We start from the raw sequence: 25,833 nt of genomic DNA, 5'->3' as shown, positions 1-25,833 counted from the left end.
GGGGTCAGTGTTGAAAAGTTTGAGCAAATATGCGTGGGTTTGGGAAGTACTGAGCATACCACAGGATAAACGAGACTTGGGTATGGTACACGGGTTGTGTGACAGTTTGCAAACGTACAGTATGTTTTGATATCATTTTGGTGTTATCGCTGTTTCGTCAACGCATCCGTTCCTTTCTCCGTTGTTGGATTCTCCGTTCACTGTGGAGGATTGCGACAAAAACAACAAAAAGTTATTTGTGAATTCAAGGCATCATTCGGTGAATAATTGCTGATGTCAAATGGTCATTTTGAGGGTGAAGTATTCCTTTAAGGCAAGGTTGCCCCATATTTCCATTCTCCCTTTGGTTCTCTAGAGCACCAAACACCGAATACCTTCCTGTCACTGTTTTAATTGCTGTGCTGATGCTTTGAGCTCCGTTAAGCATCGAGAGAGCTAGCATCCCCCTCTCCCCTTTCTTCCTCTTCCTTCTTTCTCTTATATTCTGTTCTGAGCTGTAACACTGCTGCTATCAGGTTTTTATTTTACACGGGGCAAGGAGGAGCAGCAGGAGGGGGGGGGGCATTTAGGTTTCTTTTGTTACTAGCATTATTTGTTCCTTTATTTATTATATTTTTTCTGTTTCCCTGACGACTTCTGTGTGTTGTTGTCAGTCTCCACGGTAACCACTCGCTGTTTCTACGGCAACGGTAAGTTGTGTACAAACATCTATCACTGAACTGCCCCCCCCCACCCCTTTCCACCACCCCCACCCCCCCGACAACGGGCATTTGATACAGTCCAATGTACAGTACACTGTGAAGTTCCAATAGTAGTCCTATTTATCTAGTGATTCTTACTGTGATAGGCCCACGCAGTGTGATGCCCTAGAAAGCTAATGCTGTTATGTAATTTTACAGTGCACCACAGTGTTTCACAGGCACACAGACAGACAGACACAGCATCTTTCAACAGATTGGATCTTTTAGCAGTAATATTCTCTTCACATCCCCATGTCATTAACACCGCACTGGGAATGACCGAATGTAATCACCCTCCTCTATGCAATGACACGGCTATCCACAATCCATCTGATTAATTCTCCATTTGGACTCAATGTATATAGTATTCAATTTCTTGACTAATAATAATTGTAAAAAAAATCAACAGAAATGATATGAAGCTTTGCTCCCTGTTGCTGCCTACGATTGCTTTGACAGAACGCAGGCCCCGAGCTGCAGGGCAAATAACGCCGCTCTGGTTTTGAATTTATTTTATTTTATTGACCCGCCTGCTTTAAGCTAAGTGTACATTTGTCAAATATAAGCCAATTGGACTCGATGTGCAAGTTTAAATAGATAGATGTATAGATACATGGACTTTATTGTTAAATATTATTATTTTCAATGTCTGCGCTGCAGCAGCAAGGTATAAGGCACCATACAGAATGTACAAGAAATGTACATAAAATAAAAAATACAAGAACGCCTACTCAAAAATGGTTTTATCCAGGCTTGAGCTAATGTAGTGGCTAGCCAGCATCCTGGCCCACGATATTGCAGACAGTTAAAGAATGCCTAGATGAAGACTTTCCAAGTGTACGTATCTGCACCTGCGATAAAAACGACTTCTTTTGCAGTAAAACAAATTTAAACTGGAACTCTTTAGAAACCATGCTTCTTCAGATGTGGCCACTTAAGAAATCAGTGTTGCCAGTGTTCTGTAACCATATGCATTTCTAAACCGATATGGGGTTTACCTTACTGTGTTTGGGTCTCTCTTATGCTGCCATTTTTCTCTTTTTGGTTTGGTTTTCTTGTAGTGAATTGTCTGTGTACTAGTAGTCGTAGTGTACTGGTCTTAGTTTGTGACACAAAGTTCTAATGCCTGGCATAGTGTCTCGTGTTTATTTGATTTCTCTCCTTTTTTGGGAATAAGGATTGCTCTCTCTCACTCCCCCCCTCTCCCTCTCTCTCTATGTCTCTCTCTCTCTCTCTCTCTCTCTCTCTCTCTCTCTCTCTCTCTCTCTCTGTTCCCTCCATCCTTTGGTGCTCTGTTTCTCAACCCACCACATATATTGAGATTTTCAGGAGAATGGTCACCAAATCTAATTGCTTTATTTGAATGATGCACCTTGGGATATATGTTTTGTTTTTAAACAGTAATTGTTATTTTGTTATTTTTTTGTGTTGCTCATGTAAACTTTCTCCCTGTTTTCTCTTTCTCTTCACTCCATCTTTTCGTCCTCCTGTTATTTATTTTTTGTATATGGACTGGCTCTGTCTCTTTACTTCTCACCTGCATCCCTTCCTCCTAACTTATCTGTCCCATCTTTGTCTCGTATGTGTTCGATGTGGGAGTGCTACGATTGTTTTGATTGGTCTCTATGCTGCATCCGACGCTTGCTGATTGGCTGAATTTTTTACTTTTTTTGGTTTGTTACTCACTCTTGGTCATGTGTTGCGCCCATATTTGGCTGCGTGTAATTTCTGTGTTGATGATTATTAATTTTGTCAAACAAATGTTTTTTGCACCCCCTCTTTCTCTCCCTCGTATTTTGTTTTTGAATATTTCTTTTTAGGTATGTAAACCCCACAAGTTTGGTTTCATATGGAAATGTGACTTAATTTTGTCCTGGTTTATTGTTCAGGCTGGACTGGGAGGGCAAAAGTGGGATGAGAGAGGCTGAACGTGTTCTTAATTATTAACCCTTTGAGATTTGCCTTCCATATTCTGTTGATTTGCATGTGTTCCTGTCAACCGTTTTACCCAATTTCATTGATTGCATATGCTGTACACACACAGACCCACCATTAACAAAAGTTAAACTCTTCATTATCATTAACAGTTAGGCTGCGTTCACACTAAATCAGGCGTTGCAGCGATTAGCGCAGGGTTGTGCGGCGGTGTAGGAGTGTCACTCGACTGGCTCATTTGTGTCTCCATTGTGTTTCCCGTGGTGCTAGCATTTAGCCATGCTGCTAGTATGCCAGGTCCTATGAGTGATTGTCTGTGTCGATCGACACATTCAAAAAACACATTTACTTTAAGTAACCAACCAGGGTGCGAGGCCTGTCATTCCTTGGATTTTAAACTGGTGCACAACAACCAGGGCAAATTCCTTGTGAGTGTTACTTACCTGGCAATAAATCTCTTTTCTGATTCTGGTGCATAAAGCCAAATTGAGTGATGCCACGTGAAACGTAACGTTGCGTTGTGTTTTGTCTGATCGCCGGTTAAGCAGTTGGCCACCGCATTGTGACATTGAGTTGCGTATCTCCAAACGTTGATTCTTTTTCAGCAGAATGGGAGGACTGGCAGTTTTGCCGCAACTTCTGATTTGGTGTGAATGCAGCCTTACCATTCAACATCAACATTCTTAAAAGTCTGGATACAATTTCACTGTGACACAAATTTGGTTTAATTCATTAGATTTATCAAATCCATTTACATTTTCAAAATGTCTCCACTCGGACGCCCGCGGACAGTTGCGTCAGATAGCTAGCCAGGCTAGGCTAATTGAATCATTTGCCACTGGCCTTGTCGTTTGCAATGAGGGAAAGATGAGGTAAACCTCATTTCCATTTGATTGAAGCTCTGCAGATAAAGAACATGACTCACTGAGAGAGGCAACGCAAATGGCTCGGCCCTAATGGTCTCTTTAATGGGAGCGCAGCGTGTATGCGCACACAAGCACTCTTCATTCCTCAGTCACTCTTTCTCTGCTTCTTTGTGTCACACGCTCTCCCCTCATCTAGCCAAAAAGGTCATTAATCTTTAGCTCACCACACACTCAGATGTAGAGCTTAAACATCACACTGGGACAGTATATGGGTTTTAACAGGGAGCTACAATCTCCTTCTCTTAAAACCCATCAAAGGAAGACAAGGGTAGATCAAGGGACCGGAGTGTGAGCCTTTGAAGCTCAGAGAGGAGATTATCAGCCATCTTGGATTGAAAGCCCAAGCATTAGACTGAAATGTCAGCCAGCATGCGCAGAACATGCACACACACCTAAAAAAAAAAAATCAACAATACTTTAACCCGTGCATGCCACAAAAAACAAAGTATAGCTACGTTTCTTTTGCTGTGCCCCCACCCCCCTTTTTGTGCAGTCCCAGCTGCAACATAACCAATGTCACCCATGGCAGCCTGTACATCTCTCCACAATGAATCACCAAATCTCTACAGGGCAACTCGCTGTTATTGCATGATGACTAAAACCCCCCCTTACCACCCCACCCACTTTTACACTTTTTTAGCGGCCAAGTCAGGAGTTAAATTCTTTCACATTGATCACACCGGCAGAGTATAACACCAGTGACTTTTACATTTTAGCCAGTTTATTTGGTCACATTTTATCTATTTTTTTCATTCTGCTGAAGTACATTCATTACACATGAAGCCAAAAAAAAAAACATATCTTTTTACTAGAAAATCCCTCGAAAACATGTTGCAGCATTGTCACGTCCGTGTTGTTGGTAGGCCAACAGTTAACCTTAAGCCATCTTTTTATGCCGTCAAGTGTGCATTTTCACAATAAAAAGGTAATGTAATGGACTAATCATGTAGGGCAGAATGATTGGAGAAAATGTAAACTACACGTTGACACAAGTAAATGAGCCAGAACTCCAAATGACGTCAGTATTCACTTTTAATGACCCAGTGACAGTTAACGTACACACACAATTACATTATTACCTCAGAGATTCACCAAGAAGTACAAAAAAAATGGAGGCAAGCTTAATAACATAACACATAACAGCAGACATGTTGAATTTAATTGTACTGTAAAAAAACAAACCGAACACACAACAATATCAGCCTTGTGATCTAGTCCTTTGAGTGTGTTGTACTTCAGTTTCCTGTGTTGAGTTTTTGTGTCTGTCTTTGACCGTCTGCTCCTTCATCCCCAGGTGAATAATGCCACGGCCAGGGTGATGACCAACAAGAAAATGGTCAGCCCCTACCCTAATGGAGAGGCTCTCAGCACGCTGCCTTATGGTAACAACCACACTGACACACGCACATACACTAACACTGACGCGTGGCCCGCCTAATAATCCAAACAGCATAGGTACACAGGGAGAGGCAGGTATAGGCAGCATCAAATACACAATCTAGACACAGAGTCCCTCCCTGTAGGCTCTGCTGCAGACCACGTTATGTAAGGCCGTCAGCAATTTCAGTGTTACTATTTTTACCACCACCGACCAGCCATGATGTCAGCTGAGAGAAAGAGTTGTTGTTAGCTTAACCCAACTGGTAAGACTTTACTTATTAGTCCCCCTTTTGAGCATTTCTTCTTTTCTTGATTTTTTTTGGGGCATTTTTAGGCCTTTATTTCCACAGGACAGCTGAAGACATGAAAGGGGAGAGAGGGGGAATGACATGCAGCAAAGGGCCGCAGGTCGGCGTCGAACCTGCGGCCGCTGCGTCAAGGAGTAAACCTCAATATGTGCGCCTTCTCTACCAACTGAGCTAACCCGGCCACCTTTTGAGCATTTCTAAGCAGAATCCAAAACATGTAATCAATAGTTTGTGTGTTAAATGGTAGTTGCATGTAGCTATAAGGACATTTTTAAGTGTTGATTAATAAATCGCAGGGCTGTCAATCGATTAAAATTGCATGATCGTCCATAGTTAACTCGCGATTAATCACACATTTGTGATCTCTTCTAAATGTACTTAAAAAAGGGCTGGTTTTCAAGTCTTTAATGCTCAAGTGGTATTTGATACTCGACGTACTCCGGTGGGAACTCACTTGCCATCGACAGTACACGCCAGTGTTGTAGTCAAGACCATCTAAACCGAGACCAAGTCATTACCAAGACCATGAGGGGTTAAGACCAGGACCAAGGCAGGGCGAGACCGAGACAAGACCAAGACCAAACATCTCAAACATACAGTATATACACAACTAGCTAATATGTATAGCTAATGTTCACTTAATCCCTTTGGGTGAGAGGTGAAGAGATTTCTGGAGAGTTTTGGTACAGAGGCAGATTGATAACTTTAGGTTAAAATAAAGTCTTGCCAGTGTTGACTTGCTCTGTCTGCCCAGCTCTTTCCAGCATCCGTCATGGCCTTGCTCATTTTCTACCATCTGTTTGCAAGACAACACACTCAGGCACCTAACAAAAAGAGCAGCCGGAGTCAAATCCAGTGTCTCTGCTGCTTTTGGGATGCTTCGCCTCCCAGTGAATTAACACGGGAAGAGCTTCCAGTGGAGTTTAGAGTGGAGAAAACAAGGTAGCCCTGTGTTGGGCAGCTTTAACAGAAGCAGCCATTACAATCAAGTTTTAAAGAAACGCTCTGTGGTGCTTTACTATTGTCCCGTGTCTCCTTATGTGTCGCTGTGATTAAACTGGTCTTTCAGTACAGGGTGAAGATCCTCTGCTCTTTGTAAACTGCCCATATTAATGAAGTACCCCTTGCTCTCTGTGTGATCAGCGGGCTGGAAGCTGAGTCCTATGATGGGGGCCGTGTACGGACCAGAGATCTACGCAGGTAAGACCAGTCTCTACCTCCCTTACTCACTAAACTCTGCCTCTGCAGCTTACTTTACATTTTAATCACATTCCAATCTTTCATTCATATTAATGCACCGCTTGCCTAGCATTACTCCTCGCTGACATATTTATTGATATCAAGCCCTCAGGGCTGCAGTTGGATTATTCCCCTTCTCTCTTTGCTCTTTCTTTTCTCCTTAATTCACCCTGGTTCTCCCCCTTATATTTCCCCATTCACATCGTCCTTTTACTGCCTGCATTGTTATCTTTCTTCCCTTAATCTTCCCTAAATCCTCTCCATCTTTCTCTCCTCCCCCCAGTCCCAGGGTTTCCTTATCCTTCAGCAGCGGCAGCAGCCACCACAGCAGCCGCAGCGTTCCGCGGCGCCCACCTCCGGGGCCGAGGCCGGCCCGTCTACAGTGCTGTGCGGGCTGCCGTGCCTCAGCCTGCCATCCCTACCTACCCTGGGTAAGAAAGACGCTCCGCTTATAAACGAGAGTTGTCGACGTCACATACTTTGTAGCTGTCCCAGATCTGCAGGATGTTTTATGTAACACATTTAAGAAAAGAAAAAAAAGAAGGGGAAAAAAAGTCAAGATCAACTGTTTTGTTCAGTGTCTAGTAAATCTATTGAGGAACACCTCATGAATACCATTTTCAGAATCATTTCCCCAGATCCTATTTGACCAGCGCTCTGTTTAATACAGCTGTGCTCAAACACCTCTCATGCTCACACATTATTCACACTTCAGTCTCTTCAGCGCTCCAACTGGCGCATTGTCAGTCAGTTCACAAGCTATTCAGAGTAGAGTATGACACACTGATGGGATTGCACCATTCAGGGTCATTTGAATAAACTCACAGAAACCACCATCAGCAGATTTGCATAAGACGTTCAGTCATTATGCAGAAGCGGTCACCCTGCTCACAGATTTGCTACAAATTATTCAGGTTTACCGTGAGCTGTTCTTTTGTCCCCGCAGTATGTGTACTGTGCATGTCGTTGCTGTGCTGTGATGATTGGCTAATGGGGTTGTTACTGCTATGATTGTCAGATAAAAGCAGAATTGATTGCTTAATGGCCTTGCGGCAGCTTTACTGTGATGGTATTCAAACGATGCTAAACAAGATGAAATTGGGGGCTGCAGGAAATACCCTCTCCATATCTGCTCCACTGAAAACTACATCTATCAGCCATCATAAAACCATCCATTTTAAGCACACAGATTGTTCTTGTAGCTGGGGAACAGTGGCACTTTATGGGCTCATTTTAAGTTCAATGAAGTTAATCTATTAGCCCCACAAGTCTATTGTTTGATGTTTTCACTTTCAGTTGTGGAGTTAAATGGAAGTTGTATTTCCTCTGCATGCTGCATGGGTGTGAAATAACTACTTTTCTCTCTCTCTCTCTCTCTCTCTCTCTCTCTCTCTCTCTCTCTCTCTCTCTCCCTGTACCATCTTTACCATCTTATGTTTTTTGCTGTGCTGTGACCTTCGTCCACTCTGGTTTTCGGGGCTGTGCACCACTCCGTTTGCACCCCCCCCCACTACACCATCCCCACTTTGCCCTCCTCCTCCTCTACCCCCTCTCTCCCTGTTCCTTCCTCTCTCTCAGTGTGGTGTATCAGGATGGGTTTTACGGAGCTGCAGACTTATACGTAAGTAAACTCACCTCCCACCAACACACCCTCTCTATCCCTCCCCTCACGGTTTTCTCCTGCTCTTTTTTTTCCCTCTGGGGGTGATTCTGCATGTGTGTCCAGTCATGCGCTGCACAGAGCTGCCTGCATAAAGGTGAATGACAAAAACAGTTCTTTTTTGTTGCCTCAGGCTTATTTTTTGTGCTGTGACAAAACATCCACTATTATACAATTTGAACACATCTTGGGTCAAAATGCTATAGCATTGATTTAAAAATGATAGGTTGGCTCAAACACCGCTATGAAGGCTGCTCTGTGGGCGGATGCGGCAGCGTGCGTCAGTCTACGAGTGTCTGAGCGTATGAACAAGACTCTGTGTGTGTGTGTGTATCCAGGTTGACAACGGTTGTTTCTGTTCTCTCTATAGACTAGTGTTTCAGGACTCAGTCCTTAGTCCCAGATTGCCTCAGGTAGGGTCAACTCAACACCAAACCCACAGTGTGCATTGTTTTACTGTACTACCTCCTCTGATCTTATGAATCATCTTCTGATCTGACCTGGAACATGTTGTCTTTTAGTTGTTAAAAACAAAATTACCACCACTTTGAGTTTTTTTTTTTTTTTCTTTTCTTTTTCTACTAACTCACTGGAATGTGCATTCTCTTTTTTCGACTGTGGGGGAAGGGCTTTGTTTGGTTGTCTGTTTTACTAAACTACTAAATTGTATTGAGCGTGTATTTTTTTGACCCTGGTCTCTTTTGTCTGGTCGGCTAGTTTTGGAGAAACTCCTTTCTTGTGTTCTCTTGTGGGCAAGAATGACAACACCCCTACATTTCAAATAACCTAAAAGGAAGGAAAATTGTCATATTTTCAAATTGGATGCTGGTTTCTCAGGGTACCCGCGGGGTCTTAAAAGTATTAAAGTCTTAACTTTAATATTCTAAAAAAAAAAAAAAAATGGCCTAAAAGTATTACATTTCGTTTACAAAGATCTTACATTTTCTTTTCGCCATAAATAAATATTTTGTGTGGGTAACGTTTTAAATTTACTGAATTTTGTGTTTTTAGTTTCATAGCATAAGAGCTCTAAATGTGACAAATATTTTATTTGTTTTATGTTATTAGAGTACAAACACACTTTTTTTTTAAAGCTGCTCATATTATGCTTTTTGGCTTTTCCCCTTTCCTTTATTGTGTTATATATCTTTTTTGTGCACGTTGTAGGTTTACAAAGTGAAAAAGCCCAAAGTCCCCCCCAAAGGGACTTACCATCTCCAACAGAAAACACTGTTCACAAACTGCTCCAAACAGCTCTATTGTAGTCCAGCCTTTACTTCAGAGACAAACGTGGTCACTTTGGAACACACGTTATAATGCTCACCTAGCTGCTAGCATGGCACGCCCTCATACTCTGCTTCTGACTGGCTAGTAGTCCTTACCTAGGTACTATCAGGGCACGCCCTCATACTCTGTTTCTGACTGGCTAGTAGTCCTTACCTAGGTACTGTCAGGGCACGCCCTCATACTCTGTTTCTGACTGGCTAGTAGTCCTTACCTAGCTACTGTCAGGGTACGCCCTCATACTCTGTTTCTGACTGGCTAGTAGTCCTTACCTAGCTACTGAGCATGTGTGACTCCCAACAAAGATGGAACACGTGGCCGGGTTGGCTCAGTGGGTAGATCAGGCGCACATATACTTGGAGATTTATGCCTCGATGCAGAGGTCCAGGGTTCGAATCCGACCTGTGACGATTTCCTGCATGTCTTCCCCCCCCTCTCTCTCTCCCCTTTCTCACCTAGCTGTCCTGTCAATTAAAGGCGGAAAACCCCAAAAAAATAATCTTAAAAAAAAAAAAAAGATGGAACAGAAGTGAGAGGTCTCACTCTGTAGCTAAAACAGAGAGCTCAACACACAGGGTGAAAAGAGGAGCTGCAGCAATGTAAACCTATTCTGATATAACCTCTAAATACATTTATGAACCTGAAAATGAGCATAATATGAGCACTTTAATAAATTCAGGGAACGTTACTTGGTAAATAGTTCTTTTGTCAGGCTCAAAATCCACAGTGATTTTCAATTATGTGGCCGCGAAGTTGGCATTAACTTTCATCCTAGGTGGTATTAAAAATGTCATAAAAGTTTTAAGTTTAACTTGGAGAATCCTACGGGTACCCTGTTTATTCTAAACTCTGGCTCTGACTCTCCTTATCAAATTGGAGGCTAGCATTTTGCAGAAAGGGTCCAGTCACTGTTAGCCTGGGATGTGAGATACTCTGAAATCCTTCAAGTTGAAATGGAGAACATGGTCTCTCCCTGAAATTAACCACCCCAACCCCTCCCAGGATGATTACTGAAGCATGTGCTGATCAGCTGCTGCATGCTGACATACTGTACTACTGCTCCGTGTCCTCCTGTCCCTCCTCTCACCCAGAAAGCCTTGCTCTCGCTCCCTAACAACCCCCTATTTTCTCTACCCCACCCCCCTCCGCCTGTGCCCTGTGTGCTGCAGGCGTCTCGGAGAATGCCGGGGCGTTTCCGTTGTGCTTTGCTGTGCTCTGTTCTGATCAGGTCCAAATGCAGTGGTGTCGTGTCTTTTTTGTGTTTTTTTTTTTTTTTTTTTTAATAGGTTTGAACTGTTATTTGGGTCATGCATGCAGTCTCAGAGCGAGGAGATGATTTTTAGTCAGCATAGGCCTGTGTGGGTGTGTTTGTGTGTGTGACTCTCCCCCCCCACCCCCCTCCCCTCTTCCTCTCTTTTTTTTTACACATATCATATTCAATAACAAATGCCGTTTTTGTCACAAATGTGTCTCCCATAGAACTTCTGACTCCGTTAGTATCCTCAAACTGTTAGGCGTTCTCTTGCTGTATCTGATCATTACGGGAATCGTCTGTGTTGACGAGACAATGAGCTTTCTTTTTGGCCTCAACTGTGTGAACATTTTGTCTTCACCTCCCCCTCTCCCGTAGTGGTAATAATACAATCTAACTCAACCTGGACGCTCCAATTTCCTCTCTGTGTCTCATTGATAAAGCACTCCTGTCCCACATCCTCCACCTTTCCCCGTACAGAAATGCAATATACTGACACATACTGCATTTCAGCTGTGAGTGTGTATATATATATATGTATTTATGATAAACCGGTTTGGGCATACATACAGTCTATGTTAGGACATTTTATTATTAAAGTATTTTTTTTTTACTGAATACAAGGAAAGAAAAGGTATTTTTATAATTTATGTGCGTTATTTTCTGTATTTTACCATTGAATTGTGCATGAAATCTTACATTCAGTAAAAATACACAGCCCAGAATGTATTAAAAAAAAGACACATTTTGTAATGTGCTCACAAATATTTGCATATATATATAACATTTCTTAGAAGGAAATGTCAGTATATTCTATTTCTATATGGTGCCCCTCCCCCACTCATTTATACACCTTAACCAGGTGTCTTCCTTAGAGGCAGATGACTTAGTTCTCGTGTGTGTGTGTGTGTGTGTGTGTGTGTGTGTGTGTGTCTTTAGGGAGGCTACCCTGCCGCTGCTGCTGCTGCTGCCGCCGCCGCTTATCGCTACGCCCAGCCGGCCGCCGTAACCGGAGCAACCGCCGCAGCTGCTGCCTACAGCGACAGGTGAGGTCAACCCAGGGCACACACAGACGTGCTGACACGCAGACTGTAAAGATGCTCTGCAGTGTCAGAAACCTGCTTCAGTACAGAGGCGAGCGGTTTTCCTCTGCAGCACCGATTGGCTGAGCAGAATCTAAATGAATACATTACACCATGGTCCTTTTTATAACACAGAGCCAATACTGACGATAGAATTATAGGATGTATAAGGACATTTGTGTTCAACAACGCAGTACTAATAGATGGATACAAATGGATAAGATGAGAGCAAAAGCCAGCAAGACTTTAACCATGAAATGTAGGAGAAGATTGGATGCAGTGTAACATTTACCTGAATGGGAAGATGGGGAGCCAAATGAATGTAATTGAATGATGACTATTTCGTAATAAACAATGTATGAAACCATAGCAACTCTGATAATTAACTGAGAACAGTATCTTCCCTAGGTGGGACCTCTGGAGCGGCATTTTGTGCCAGTTGATATAAGAAACCACAAAACAATGAATTTATTGATTATAGCATGAAAAAAATTGAATCGAATTAGAATTTGTTTTTGCTATAATCAATAACCTAGTTACTGTTTTTTTTGTGTGCTTTCAATCAGGCTCAGGGCCAAAGCTGCTGTCGTGGTTTAGACCCAGGCCTTTATTAATTTATTTCTGTTTTGGGCCTGATCATACTGTAGCTCTACTCTGCCCACAGCAAAACTCCTCAACGTTATGGGTCCCCTGGGTAGCTCACCTGGTAGACCCATGTACGCTCAGTCCTTGTCGCGGCGGCAGGTTCAACTCCGACCTACGGCCCTTTGCCGCATGTCATTCAGACGTTCTTGCAATAGCACGGCACGTTCTCGCGATAACACGGCACATGGAGACGCCACGTGGTGTGTATGTTTACGTCCGCTGTATACAGCATAGACATACACGTGGATAGCTCAAAATGCGTACAGATAACACGCCATTTGGCTTCAGGAAAGTCATGATGCCATGTTGGTATATATATTTATATAAATAAAGTTGAGGCTACTACCACACTTCCCTCGACCATCACTGCTTACGTCACTGATTTGCGAGAGCTCCGTTTTCCGTGGCTCGCACTGAAACACCAAGTCAGCGTTATAAGACTGACACACTGTGTGTATCGCATCGCCTGCGTGCATCTTCGCACACATGCATGTGAACAAACAAAACGGGGGCCCAGTCATAAAGCTTGGCTCCGTAGCAGGTTGGTCAGAAACTCCACAGGGTCCTTTTTAAAAAATAATAATTTTTTTTTATTTATTTTTTTAACCCAAATGTGTAATTTCTCGTTTGTTGTGTTTGTGTTGCTAGTTATGGCCGCGTGTACACTACAGATCCCTACCACGCTTTAACTCCAGCCGCTGCTGCTTACGGAGTGGGAGCAATGGTGAGTAAACCGACACAAACAACCAGTGTGGAACATTAATTAGTTGTGTTTTTTAAAGAGGGAAGGGTTGAGATACACAGCTCTCTCTCTCTCTGTATTGAGAGGGTCTGCCCATGTGAAGCTCTTCTTTGGATCCATCATAGGACTTTTTTCTTGTGTGTCCTCAGCAGCAATCATTGTCCGTAGAAGGACTCATGGCACTGCAAGTGGGTCAAAAAGAAACTAAAATAAATATACGTACACATTTGCAGACTGAATAAATGTATCATTTGTGGATTTGTAGTATAACTGTGTGTGTAGACTACATTTAATAGATGAACTAGATTCATTTTTTTTTCACAACAATAATACATAGCTGTAACTTTGTCTTTTCCACTCGATGACTGTGTTGTCCTTTCTGTCTCTTTCAGGCCAGTTTATACCGGGCAGGATACAGTAGGTTTGCTCCTTACTAAAACCACAAATCACACCCGAGGAATTTCACATCGCTCCAAAAACCCTTTTTCAAGCTCTTTGTTTGGCAGCAGCTCCCCTCCATTTTTTTTTTTCCTGCAGGCGGACTATAGTTACAACTCGTGTGTTTTGTTTTTGTTTTTCTTATATATATATATATATTTTTTTTTTTTTTTCCGTGGCGAGAGAGAGATCATATGCCACATCATCAACTCAAACTCTTTCTGTACTCCTCTGTCTGTCGCCGACGCGGAAACGATGACAAAACTGCCAGGAGTGTCACCCACATTAAAAGCCGGAGTCTGCTACTTTGAACTACGGGGCACAAATAGGACGGTTTTTAAAACACTACGGGACCTGGACGGAGAGAGACTGCTGTTCCTGTGTGATCCTGCACACCCTTTTTTGTTCCTATAAGTTTCTGAACTAACAGTATATCCACTGCCCTATAAGACCTAGTCAGACCTATGTACTCACTACATACACACGAAGTATACGGTTTCCTCTACATGTTTCTTTTAGTGTTGGCCTGCACACAATGATGCCACAGCACAGCGTTACTGTAAAAGGTACTCCTGTTTTTAAACACTACATTGACGTAAAGCTACAGCCCTGTACAGCAGAGACGTCCCTCTGGTTTAGCATCGTGGTATAATAATGAAACTCGGACTGCTTAATACGGAAGATGTAGGAATTATTCTTTGTCTTGTCATTTTGTGAAAGCCGGAATACCGAAACACTCAGCCGGAGGGAATTGGGAGCATCTGACTGACAGAAACCACTGTTGTCCTGGTAACAACAAAAACAGCATGGGAATTTTATTTTATTTTTTTTCATTTTACAACATTTCACTACTTACCCCGAAAAAGAATGTTTAAAAAAAAAAAAAAAAAAGTGGCTTTTTCTGCGTTACCTCAGTTTGTTTTCTTTCATCTATTCAGTGTTTGCTGCCATTGATAAGTTGTCATTCTATATACCGTGGACGTGTTGGAGCTGTCCATTATCTTCAGCGACAGAGCCGTTCATTTGTCCTTATTGCTGGTCTACACATATTCCATTTATCACTGTAACTGCAACACTACGACGGGACGTAGACTCAGTTTGAACTGTATGCATGCCCATTTAGAAAAATGCCGTGCGCCTCCCCCTCTAAGGCTCTTCCTCGGAGCTGCTCATAGTACTTCTTCCAAAAAAGGACTCGGCCCATTTCTCTCCGTCTCCTTAAACCGTCAGACATTCCAGCTGCAGCGGCGATGCAGTGGATGAACTGGTCAGATGGCAAAACAAAAAATGAAACCCATCGAACACACAAATGAACTAGATTTAGCAGATTGGAAGCGGGAACACCCACACGGGAAGCTAATCATCTGCCAGTCAGCCAAATGGGAATCCCTCCTGGCCAATTGAGATATTTCTGCCTACAGGCTGCTCTGTGCGTGGAAACTCAGCAGAACAGCAGATCCCAACAGAACAGCCCAGATTAGAATCCATCTGAAACAAAGAGATTGTGTGATGAAGTCTTGGAAGTAACGAGAACGAATCAGTTTTTTTCTATTTATATGCATCAGTTATTTTTAAACGCCACATGTCCACATCATTTTGTAATTTTAAAATCCTTCATTATACTCTCTGGGATTGCTCGGTCCGAATAGTGTTCAAGTCCTCCTTTACCAGTCTGTGTGAAGGCATCATGAAACGACCGCAAGCCAGACTATTAATAGACCAAGTCTCTGTCCTGTATGTATCACATCTCCATATACTCTCACTATGTTCTTATTGCTATTATTTGCCTTTTTTGGTTCCAAAGATTTTCTGAAGAAAGCACATTTTTGGTCCTGATGTATTTCTTAGTTTTGTGGTTGATTCTTTTTTTGTGCCTTTACCTTAGTTTGTTATATTGTATTGTTATTTTAATCAGTGGGTTGCAGGTGTATTTTTCAGCACAGTGTTGAAAGGGCACCCTGGGAAATGTCCTAAAAGCAGCATCTACAAAGAAGACAGAACACATTTAAAAGGTTGCAGCATTGTTGGGAATTCTGACCCACAAACACAAAAAACAGTTAAATTAAATTCAGTTATTGGTGGGTTTTTTGTGTTTTTTTTTTTTTTGAATAGTTAACACATGAAACATGCTGTCGATGCAGACAAGGGAAATCCGAGAAGATGGAGTCATGAGGGATAGGTAGAAAGACAGAGAGGCTACTTTGAATTGCTTTAACCATTAGCGCCAAAGTCCAGGCAAAGTAAACGGAGGGAAACGTGCGTCTACGCAATATCGAAAGCGCCCTGTGGCCCAGCAGTGGCCACGTTTTTTTGAGCAGTGAACCGACGTGTGGGTGGTGAGCGGAGGGACATTGTGGCGATGATGGTGAAGGTGAGAAGCTGAGCCATTAATCATGAGCTGACAGGATAATAACAACGTCCCCTGCTGTTTTTTTTTTCTTTTCTTTTCTTTCTCAGTGCGCTCAGGTTGGAGCGGACAGTTCGAGGAGGGGTAATGTTTTTGTATGATTGTGAAAACTGTGTGCAGTAGGTCCAATGAGTATTTTTGACGCACATTACCTCTTTTTTTTTTCGTCTTTTATTATTCCTTACAAGTATTATCAGAAGTGTTGCTATGCATGCTTTTGTGAGAGAGGGAGGGAAAGGGGTCAGTCGGAGAATCTTATTCATTTGTGCATGAATTCAAATCATAGTGCTGGAGGAGGGGGTGGGTGGGGGGGTGTTTACATAGCAGGAGGAGGAAAGAGCTCGGATGTTATGTGATGCGAGGTGACAGGAGTGCTCTCAGTGAAGGTCCGGGGAGAGTGTCTGGGTTGGGGGGTTGGGGGGGAGACAAGTGGCAAGCAGTCGCTTTATTGAAGCCAATTCGGTCCGCTTCTATAACCTGGGTTATGGCTGCTCTGCGGCTCTGCGCTCGCCGCTCTAATCACCAGCCATATCCGGTGCCTAAACTTTTAATTTGGTATGTCTGGACCACTGTGGTTTGATTTTATAATGAAAATAAAACTCTAAAACTGCATAGGCCCGTCTGATGATACGTCCGCGTGTAGATGGTCTGTGAAAAGATCTCGCGTGCAGGGAGACGAGGCTGGTGATTGGGCAGCAGCAGTGGTGTAGTCTAACGTATTGTAGTGGGTATACTGTACTGTATATAAATATATTGGCCTATATATTTATATATGGGCCAGAATCTGCCTTTGGGGGAGGGGAGGGGGGGCATATCTAGTGTGGGGGGGGTCTGGCTGTCCTCCCCCCAGGGTTATTTTGAGCGTCAAAGACTTCACTTCCTGCATTCAGATACACTTTTATTCACCAATTTACGGTAGAAATCCCTTCATTTAGCCTATGCGAAGAAGAAAAACACAGACGACAATTGAAAATATATCAAAAATATAATAGAAAGTATGTTGTTGCGTGTCATTGGGCATTTTGAAGTGGGTATAAGTAAATCCTCCGCTTTCTTAGTGGGTATACTGCGCATACCTGCGCATCACGTAGACTACACCACTGGGCAGCAGCTGCTCCAGAGCATCCTGATGAAGCGGCCACACACAGATGCTCATTCAGCAGCATCACCTCGCTCATGCAGATTCGGAAAGCTCGCATTGAGGCGGTGTAACCGGTATTGAGCAGCCACTGTGGCGCAGCTGCGGGTAGCCTTTTTGCATGTTTTCGTGTCTCATAATTGGAGTAAATCTTATTTGGAAAAGGCTGCAGAGGTGTGAGCCCGAGCAGACACACAAGTAGACGTTCTCCTCAACCACTCCCCCCCCCCCCCCCCCTGCACTGTGCTCACGTCAACCCAGTGGGAGTGGGGAGTTTTTTTTGTACAGGGATTTCATAAATGACTTTGAATTGCATGTGGATTTTTTTTTCTAATGTCACATGCTCTTAAAAAGCTCATTTATCCAAGTGATTTTTTTTTTTTTTCTTCCAATAAGTGACAATGTATTTTCTCACAACTTTTTTTTTTTTTTTTTGCCATCCTTGTGTCTGCCTTCTGTTTATTCTCTTCATTATTATTGAATGTATATAATAAATAAACTGTTTGGTTTTTATATTGGTCTGTGAATACTTCTTACCTGTGCTTGAGCACCAAAAGCTCTGTTAAAACGGTTATCAGGAGGCGATAGAGCACACTCCCAGATATATTTCCTTCCCACGATTGTGTTAGGCTTATCATTTTCCTTTTAGCAGTGTTTGGCTGGAATGGGGTTATCCAATCAGGAGAGAGGCCGCTGTGAATAGACACTAAAAAGGAGATAAAGCTTCTGTTTCTGATTAAACGCGTTATTGGTGTTGAGAGGAGGAATGTTGTAAAAGGGTTGCAACATTAGAGGCTAACCAAGAATCACTTCTCACACTGAGCACACACTTTTCCTTCTCCACAGCCAGTGTGAGTCAGATGATTGATGGAGGCAGCGGCGATTAACACCGCCCGGCTGCGTTGCATCGACCAACATCTACTGGGCGATAATCTCCTCCGCCCAACTCCAACTTTCTCATCTCTGCCAAGGAGTGGGAACAATCCGGAACAATCTTTTATTGCATCTGGAGTTAATGGCCATAAATGGGTTGGAGGTGGCGACAAAGCTCATATCCCAGTTAATTGCTCTAATGCACAAGAGGCCAATTGCCAATTTGATGGCATGCTATCTGAGTAATTGAAGTTGGCCTAATTGGAAGAAGAGATTGAAGGCCGTCTGATAAGGGAGGGGGGGGAGAGTGTGTGAAGCTCACGTCTATTGAAGTGAGGAATTGACTTTTGTTTGTGGCGGATTCACTACAGGCCACTTTGGGAGAGAAAAAACCAGACGGAAACTATTACTGTCGAGGGATTTAAATGTATATTCTGTACTGTATAAATGATACCATAGACAAGAGTTCTTTAAAAAAAAACTCTCATTCTTTCAGTTTAAGTTTGGCCTTTCTGACTTGTTTTGTCCTTGTCTTGGTATGTATAGACATTGCCCCCTGGTGGTTAAAGTGTGGTACTAGACCCTGTTCCCTGTGGTTGAGCCTCCAGTTTGCAGCAGGTGCCTGCAGCCATGGCGCTGAATCTGAGAGCGATTGGCTGTTGGTGTGTGCTGTCTGTGCAGATTGTGAGTGGGAGAAGCAAAAGGTTTGAGAATATGATTAGAGCTGGTTATCGCCAATGATTTCCCCCAAATCGATTTGATTCTGATTCACAACGTCCCGATTCGATAACATTTCCGATTCAATACCAATAGGTTAGGGAAATTTTAATTGCATTACCTAATTTTGCTTGGATATAAAATATTGTCAAGGGACTTTTGCTGTTAATTGTACAAACAAGAAGCAACCCTCAAACATTTTTGTTTGCTTAAAGTAGGCTCCTTTTCTACTTAACAGGATTTACATGACAATAATTGAAAAGGCATGTATTAATAGATCGATTTCTGAATTGTATTAATCAATATGAGATCACTCAAACAATCGATTATTTTAACCCAGCCCTAAATATGACAAACAAATCTTTTATAGATGAACCTTTTATTGACAACACCAGCATGTGTAGAAAGTCATTAGAGTATGTATTGCTGGACAGAAACATATCTTGTACACCTCATATGAACACATAGTTTATTTTAGTGCAGCAACAGAACCCAGCCACTGTAATGTAACTTTGAATATGGAGATGTTAATCAGTGATGGCACGAGCCTCCCACGGTGCTGACAGGTTTCGTGTTCTACCCTCTTCCTGTCTTGTCTCATCTCATCTGGTCTCCCTTCCTCTCCTCTTCTCCTTTCCCCTCTCCTCTCCTCTCCTCTTCTCCTTTCCCCTCTCCTCTCCTCTCCTCTGTTCCTTTCTCCTCTCTGCTGCCTCTGCTCCAGCTCAGCAGTTTGGCACTCTCAGAGTGACAGTTTCACTCCTCCTCTATCACCTTAGTGCTATTATATACTGTGTTAGAGCAACACACACACACACACCTCTACTAAGCATTTGTGATGTGGATTTCCCTCCAGAAGAAAGCATGACTGTTTGAAGCCATCCGGCCTCCATGAAGACACTCGAGCAGTGAGTCACTCTGCTGAAGCTCCTTTCTTTCTTTCTTTCTTTCTTTATTCTTTTTCAGACAGAGGATTTTACATCCTACTGCTGGCCCATTTGAAATAACATTTCTTATAACACTAAATGATAATATTTACATTTGCACAAGAAAATGAAAGGTAGAGAAACAGGTTTTTGTTTTGTTTCAGATTGTGTACAGATCAGTGCCTGAATAGGGTCTCCCTCATTCATGTTCAGATCCTTTACTTAAGTAAAAGTACTAATACCACACTGTAAAAATACTCTGTTACAAGTAAAAGTCCTGCATTGAAAATATTACTTGAGTAAAAGTATGTAAGTATTATCACGAAAATATACTTAAAGTATTAAAAGTACAAGTTCTCAATGCAGAAAAAGCCTCACATTTTAGAAACAGGAAACGATCCAAACAGTTCTGTCAATCAACTAAGTGTTTAATCAGCTGACCAGTAGGCCTATATATTGTTGGGTAGTTTAATTTACATTTAATTTTATATACATGTTTTGTGTGCAACAATCTTAATTTGTAAAGTAACTAGTAACTAAAGCTGTCAGATTAATGTAGTGGAGTAAAAGTATTTCCCTCTGAAATGCAGTGGAGTAGAAGGAGAAAGTGGCATGAAAAGAAAAGACTCAAGTAAATTCCTCAAATTTGTACCTAAGGACAGTACTTGAGTTACATTCCACCACTGCCCGCATTTTAGATAAAAAAAAAAAAAAAAGTATATGTGTGTGTGTGTGTGTGTGAGAAAATGATTTGAATCAATAATCCTCATAGGGTTCCGTATAGTTGGTGGTCTGCGGGCGAGGAATGGTGTAATCTTTGTTAGGGTCGATGTTCTGAAACACGCAGAAACATGGAATCACACATTCATCATGTCAGTGCAGTTAACAACCCTTATGATGAACTGTGCTTTCATTAACCTTACAATATGATTGAGCCATTATTGCCTGCAGTAGTGAAAGGTCACGGCGCTTAATTGCAGAGCATGATGTGAAGTCAGATTGTTAATCCTAAAATGGCTTATTACTCACTGTCACGGCGAATCCAGACTCGTAGGGTGATCGCAGCGATTTCTCTGTCCTCCTGCCTGAAGGGAGACACACACACATACATGATACAGTTGAGCTAATTATAGCTTCATTTTACACAGTGAGAGCTGAGTTTTGTAATGTTGGACATCGGCTCCGTATTCATTCTGGCTTGTAGTTATAATCCAGCATGATAAAGGACGTCTTTCAGTGAATCTGGGGTTGCTGGTCAGCCGTGGTTACTTTGTTTTGTTTGCTTGTAGAGTAGCATAGTTGTAGCATTTCTACATTTTAGCTGTGTTGTTATTTGTACAGGAAGTGGCCGAAAAACCACGTTTTTCCCTTTACAAATGAAAAGTTTGATTCATAAGCAGTAAAACCCATTAATGCTCTATTAAATACGCTCTGGGGTTTTGTTGCTACAGCCTTTCTCGGTCTGGTTTGACCACTAGCTTATGGCGGCTAATGTTAGCTAACGTTAGCAAACTTCAGGTAAAGATATTGCCGTGTAACTGACATTAGAGTCAGTTTGCTAACCTTATAACTCTTCTCTAATGGTGCTACTGTTTTATCAATTACTATTATTCTCTAGTAGTCACTTGTGGCCACGGGGTCAGCCCTATGTTCCCACATTTCTAAGATTTTTCTTAAAATTAGACCCTATGAGGGTTAAGGGTTAGGGTTAGAATCTTAGAAATGTGGGAACATAGGGTTGTGGGAACATAGGGCTGTGGAAACAAAGGGCCTAATTTTAAGAAAAATCTTAGAAATGTGGGAACATAGGGCTGTTGGAACGTAGGGCCTAATTTTTAGTGAAAAAAAAATTCTTAGAAATGTGGGAACATAGGCACGCTCCCGTGGCCACAGTTCAGAAAAAAAGTGACATAGTTTTAAAGTCACTAACTCTGGAAAAACTGCTACAAGATGAGTTCTACTTCTATCAGGTTGCATGCCAGTTTGTGTCATTGTTGTGCCGGTATTTACAGCTAATGTGGTTGTTAATGTGGCTTTATGTGTTGAAACAGTAGTCGCTAGATCGATCAACTATTTTGATAACTAGTCAATCGTCTAAAGGAACAGTGTATGGGATTTAGGGAGATCTATTGTCAGAAATTAAATATACTACTCATAATTATGTTATCATTATTGTATAATGAAAGAATCGTTGTGTTTTAGCTTAGAATGAGCCCTTCATATCTACATAGGGTTGCGTTTTTAAGTTACCTGAAGGCCACCGTATGTTCTCTACATGCTTGGGAAGAAAGGCGTGAGTGGAGCGGTATTCAGTTGGTTGCAATCTGCAACCTCACCACCAGATGCCATTAAATCCTAGGTCCTTTAGGTATCTTTTAAGAAACGGTGCCAAAAATTGGTTGGTTGTGCTCAAATGTGATTATTTACTGGTTCTTTGTCAACTGTGGTAGTAAATGAAATATCTTTGGCAATAAACCAGAGCACGTTTTTCTCCCATCCCAGAATGCTGTGTGGACTAGCCAGACCCTCCTCCGCAGCGCTGTGGAGGAAGGTCTGGCAATGCGAGACTAGTTCGGACCAAACAAGCAATGTAAAGATATCACCTAGTGATGGGGATTTTACCCTATCTTCTAACATTTTATTGACAGAAAATTAATTGATTAATCATTTAAGAATTGTTGCAGCCTTAAATGACACATATAATGCTCATTTTGAGATTCATACTTGTATTTTGGGTTTCTACTAGACCATGTTTGCCTGCTTCAATGTTCAAAAAACACAATTTTTCTCATACTGTCTGTCTGAATATACCTGCAGTCACCCTCTGTCTGAAACGCTCTGTTTTGGCGCCTGTCTCTTTAAGCCCCTCCCCCCTGAAAAAGCCCTGTCTGTTTGATTGGCTTGTGAGAAAAATATGGTGCACCTTTGCAAAGGTAGTTCTCTAGCCGTGTGTGGAGACTCAGATGATGGGCGAAATAATCTAATGAGCTTGCATGCGACATTAGCCTGTTTGACACCAGACCCTTCTCAGCTGTAACTGAGAGTGGGTCTGGGGAAGGTTCATTCACAGCCCATTTCCAAAGGGGCGTCACCGCTCAAATGCCTCAATGGGCGCAATTGGATAGTCCTTCAACCAATCAGACCAGCGATCCGGGTGACGTAGCAGTGAAAAATTGGAAATGGGCTTGAATGGGCTCTTGGCTAGACGGACTTCCAGAGCAAATCTCAAATTTGCCTGAAGTTCGTCAGGGTTTTCCCAGGCTAATGTGACATAGGAAGGGAAGCCAAATCTGAATAGCTTGTTGAATCCCGTGTGTTCTGATCTAGGCATCCTGTGTTGTCTTATTTCACAGTTTGTGAGTTGGTAGGCACTCCAGATACCCAAATGTATGTGCGCAAGCACTGAAAATTGAGTTTTTCATCATATGTCTCCTTTAATTATTTGTACACCCCCCTAAGCATGATTCACAGCCTTTCAATTAAGCACCACTCAGTTTGGCTAATGAGGACAGCTTCTCACCTCTCCTGTTCTCACTATCACTCTCATAGCTTCCGTTTTCTTTCCCTTCCTTCGGGCTGGCCAGTCCTGGTATGTCAGCGCTGGGGCTGGTCCAGCCTGCAAAGCTCAGAGGGATGTCCTTGGACCTGGCCTCCCCCCTGCAGAAGAAGGCCATCTGGGCCAACCCGTGCCCCATCAGTAAGACCCAGCCGTTTGCCACCAAGGCGATGCTAAGCACCGGGTCATCCCACTGCGGCCGGTGGCCCACCTCCAGGTTCCCCCTGATGAGCAAGGTGATCCACACCACCCAGATGCAGGCGGAGAGCAACAGCGTGAGGCAGAGCAGCGCGGCCTGTGTTTGGCTCTGCTGGCGCGCGGCCCCCGTGTAGCTGTAGCTGTATGTGAAGCAGGAGCGGTGCAGGAAGTGCAGGGCGAGGATCAGGCCGATAGCCAGGAGGCACATCACGTAGATCTGCAGCATGACAAATTCCTCTTGGCTGTACTCACAAGGTTTCTGGTCCCGGACCAACACTACCATCAACCACTGGGTAGAGATGATAACCTGCACGGTGGAGAGCCCCAGCGCCAGGGCGGGCTCCCCCCAGCCCCGGGCCGCTGCGAAGCCCAGCAGAGCGAGGCAGCGGGCCAGCAGGCAGGAGAAAGCCAGGGAGAAGAGCACGCTGAAGAGGAAGAGCCTGGTGGGGCAGGTCTGAGGGGTGAGGCGGATGATGAAGGAGAAGGAGGTGGCAAAGATCCCAGCTGTGGCCAACAAGTACATGGACATGCAGGCCACGGGGCCTCCGATGCTGCTGCGCTGGTTCCTCGATGAAATACAGATACACAGGGACCAGAGCAGCAGGGCTAGGAGGAGACCAATGCTGAACAGGAAGCCTGAAGTGGCCAGGGTCTCCACAACAATACCCCACGCTGCCCGGCGGTCACACAGGTACCTGTAGATGGGGTTCAGTTCTGGACCGCAGCCTGGCACTCCCTTCAGGGAAGTACCATCTGAGGAAGTGGTTGCGGGGTTGGTTGTGGCATTGATTGAGCTGCTGTTGGTTGACTGGCATAGACATGTGAGAGGGACATAGAAGAGGAGGAGGAGGGGAAGGATGGGGAAAATGGATTTGTGCTTCTCTGGTGAAAAAGCCATCTTCATTTGGAGGAATCCACTGGGGGATTCAGTCCTTCCTTTTAAGTGTCCTTTTGATACACACGCTCTTTTCTCCTTAAGATATATTCTCCTGAAACAAAAGACACACAAAATATTCAAAAAACATCAACGGCGCAAAACAAAGCAGGATGAAACAGAAGACAGGATAACACGGAGGTCACAACATGGAACATGGAAAAAAGGGAGAGTGGTTTGACAGGTGGAGTGAAGAGTGCAGGAGGAGGGAGTGCACAAACGTGCCAGAGCAAGGCAGAGGAGCGTGTTAGCCAGGGATAAGAATGGAGGAAAAAACAACTGCAACATGGAAGTGAAGCTGGGACAGAGCAGCAGACATGAAAGGTAACTATTCTGCTGCATCAGCTCTATGATCAGGTTTGTATGCAGCACAGATTGGAGGTGGGAGATATTCACTCCTGATAGCTGATCGCCACTTCCTCCAGCCTGTAACAAGAGCCTTTGTTTCAGCGTCAGAGAATCAAAGATGACCTTTATTAGGATTGTCACGCGATAAATATGACCCAGGCCCTCAACTTTGCCCTAACAATGGCCTTCATTTGTATAATCAGGAGATCATACAGCACACCACTTGTTCCATCCTAATAAAAGGGAATGGAGGTTTTTGATCTATTAATATCTCAACCTATTATTGACATTTCTACGATGATTGTAATCCAATTATTGTAGCTGTCATTAGACACAATTGTTAACATGGAGTGCACATAAATTCCAGAAATATATTCAGTATTATAAGGACAATAGATTATTTATGTCACAATAAGAGGGCATCTCCAAAGCAGGATCAAAACTTTTATAAAAAAAAAAAAAAAAAACAGTGAAACTTACCTTTTTTTTCTCCTTTGGGATATGAGAGTGAACACTTCTAAAAGTCTTGATTAAAGTTTGGCTGGACGCGTTGCAATAAACGGCCGCTTAATGCGCCTCCTATCCTGATGATGTTTCCATATCTCTGCCAACCCGAGGTAACAGGAAGAGCTAAAGGACGAAAAAGAAGTCACCGGGAGAGAAGAAATGTTTTCACCAACAGGTTGGGCAAGGCAGAGAAACCTGCAGCCCAACTCATACCCTCCTGTCAGACCCCTCCTGTCTCTCTGTGTCCCTCCCTCAGACACACCTGGAGGTGATGATGCACACAGTCACACACACACACACACACACACACACACACACACACACACACAGGGAGGGAGAGAGAGTTCACCCCTCCCTAGTGATGAACCCATTTCCCAAAGGAATTTGCATCCCTTGACCTGATAACTGTGCACTTTATGTGGAGTAACAGGAGTGTGTTGAGCTTGTTTTTGTAAGGGAGTTAAGGTGAGAGTCCAACTGAGTCACCTCAGTCTCATCGGGATACAGAACAGGACCGGCCATCACCTTGGTTACCCTTAAATCACAGCAACAACATTTGGAATCGGCAAGTTAGCCGCAGGGGGAGTTGCGTCAAGAATAG

General features: G+C 43.2%; 2 protein-coding genes across 18 annotated transcripts in view; one reads left to right on the top strand and one right to left on the bottom strand.

Moving 5' to 3' along the window:
- Nucleotides 1-15,617, top strand: part of LOC116065455 (RNA binding protein fox-1 homolog 2-like) — a 52,524-nt gene extending 36,907 nt beyond the window's left edge. For 4 of the 14 annotated variants that reach the window (XM_035996462.1, XM_031320990.2, XM_035996467.1 and 1 more), the window contains 8 exons: nt 4,896-4,983; nt 6,433-6,489; nt 6,812-6,959; nt 8,107-8,149; nt 11,664-11,770; nt 13,100-13,175; nt 13,343-13,381; nt 13,586-15,617. In XM_035996462.1, coding sequence (XP_035852355.1) covers nt 4,896-4,983; nt 6,433-6,489; nt 6,812-6,959; nt 8,107-8,149; nt 11,664-11,770; nt 13,100-13,175; nt 13,343-13,381; nt 13,586-13,630 — 603 coding nt within the window. In that variant the 3' untranslated portion in view covers nt 13,631-15,617. Of the gene's footprint in view, nt 1-4,895; nt 4,984-6,432; nt 6,490-6,811; nt 6,960-8,106; nt 8,150-8,558; nt 9,073-11,663; nt 11,771-13,099; nt 13,182-13,342; nt 13,382-13,585 lie in introns of those variants that run through there. The other 10 variants (XM_031320993.2, XM_035996465.1, XM_035996463.1 and 7 more) reach the window with 9 other exon arrangements.
- On the bottom strand, nt 11,620-25,533 carry LOC116065460 (retinoic acid-induced protein 3). 4 transcript variants are annotated; one of them, XM_031321007.2, is made up of 5 exons: nt 25,206-25,533; nt 23,210-24,432; nt 20,719-20,774; nt 20,412-20,523; nt 11,620-11,655 (listed from the first exon to the last, which is right to left on the bottom strand). In XM_031321007.2, exons 2-4 carry the CDS (start codon nt 24,345-24,347, stop codon nt 20,446-20,448), a joined length of 1,272 nt encoding a protein of 423 aa, XP_031176867.1. In that variant the 5' UTR covers nt 24,348-24,432; nt 25,206-25,533; the 3' UTR covers nt 11,620-11,655; nt 20,412-20,445. The 4 variants fall into 4 exon arrangements, with proteins under 4 accessions (XP_031176867.1, XP_035852364.1, XP_035852363.1 ...); XM_035996471.1 differs by having other exon boundaries at nt 11,620-11,657; nt 20,432-20,523; XM_035996470.1 differs by lacking the exon at nt 11,620-11,655 and having other exon boundaries at nt 20,404-20,523; nt 25,202-25,533.
- Nucleotides 25,534-25,833: the final 300 nt, after the last annotated feature.

Source organism: Sander lucioperca, chromosome 21 (assembly GCF_008315115.2).
Source record: "Sander lucioperca isolate FBNREF2018 chromosome 21, SLUC_FBN_1.2, whole genome shotgun sequence".
NCBI lineage: Eukaryota > Metazoa > Chordata > Actinopteri > Perciformes > Percidae > Sander > Sander lucioperca.
The sequence above is the reverse complement of the archived record's forward strand: the minus strand, read 5'-3'. Positions and strand labels throughout refer to the sequence as shown.

Coding starts and splice junctions, on each gene's coding strand:
- LOC116065460 (XM_031321007.2), bottom strand. CDS start 24,347: ATGAAGATGGCTTTTTCACCAGAGAAGCACAAATCCATTTTCCCCATC. Junction 20,775..23,209: donor TGATAGTGAGAACAGGAGAG/GTGAGAAGCTGT, acceptor GTCTCCCTTCAG/GCAGGAGGACAGAGAAATCG. Junction 20,524..20,718: donor AGTCTGGATTCGCCGTGACA/GTGAGTAATAAG, acceptor TGCGTGTTTCAG/AACATCGACCCTAACAAAGA.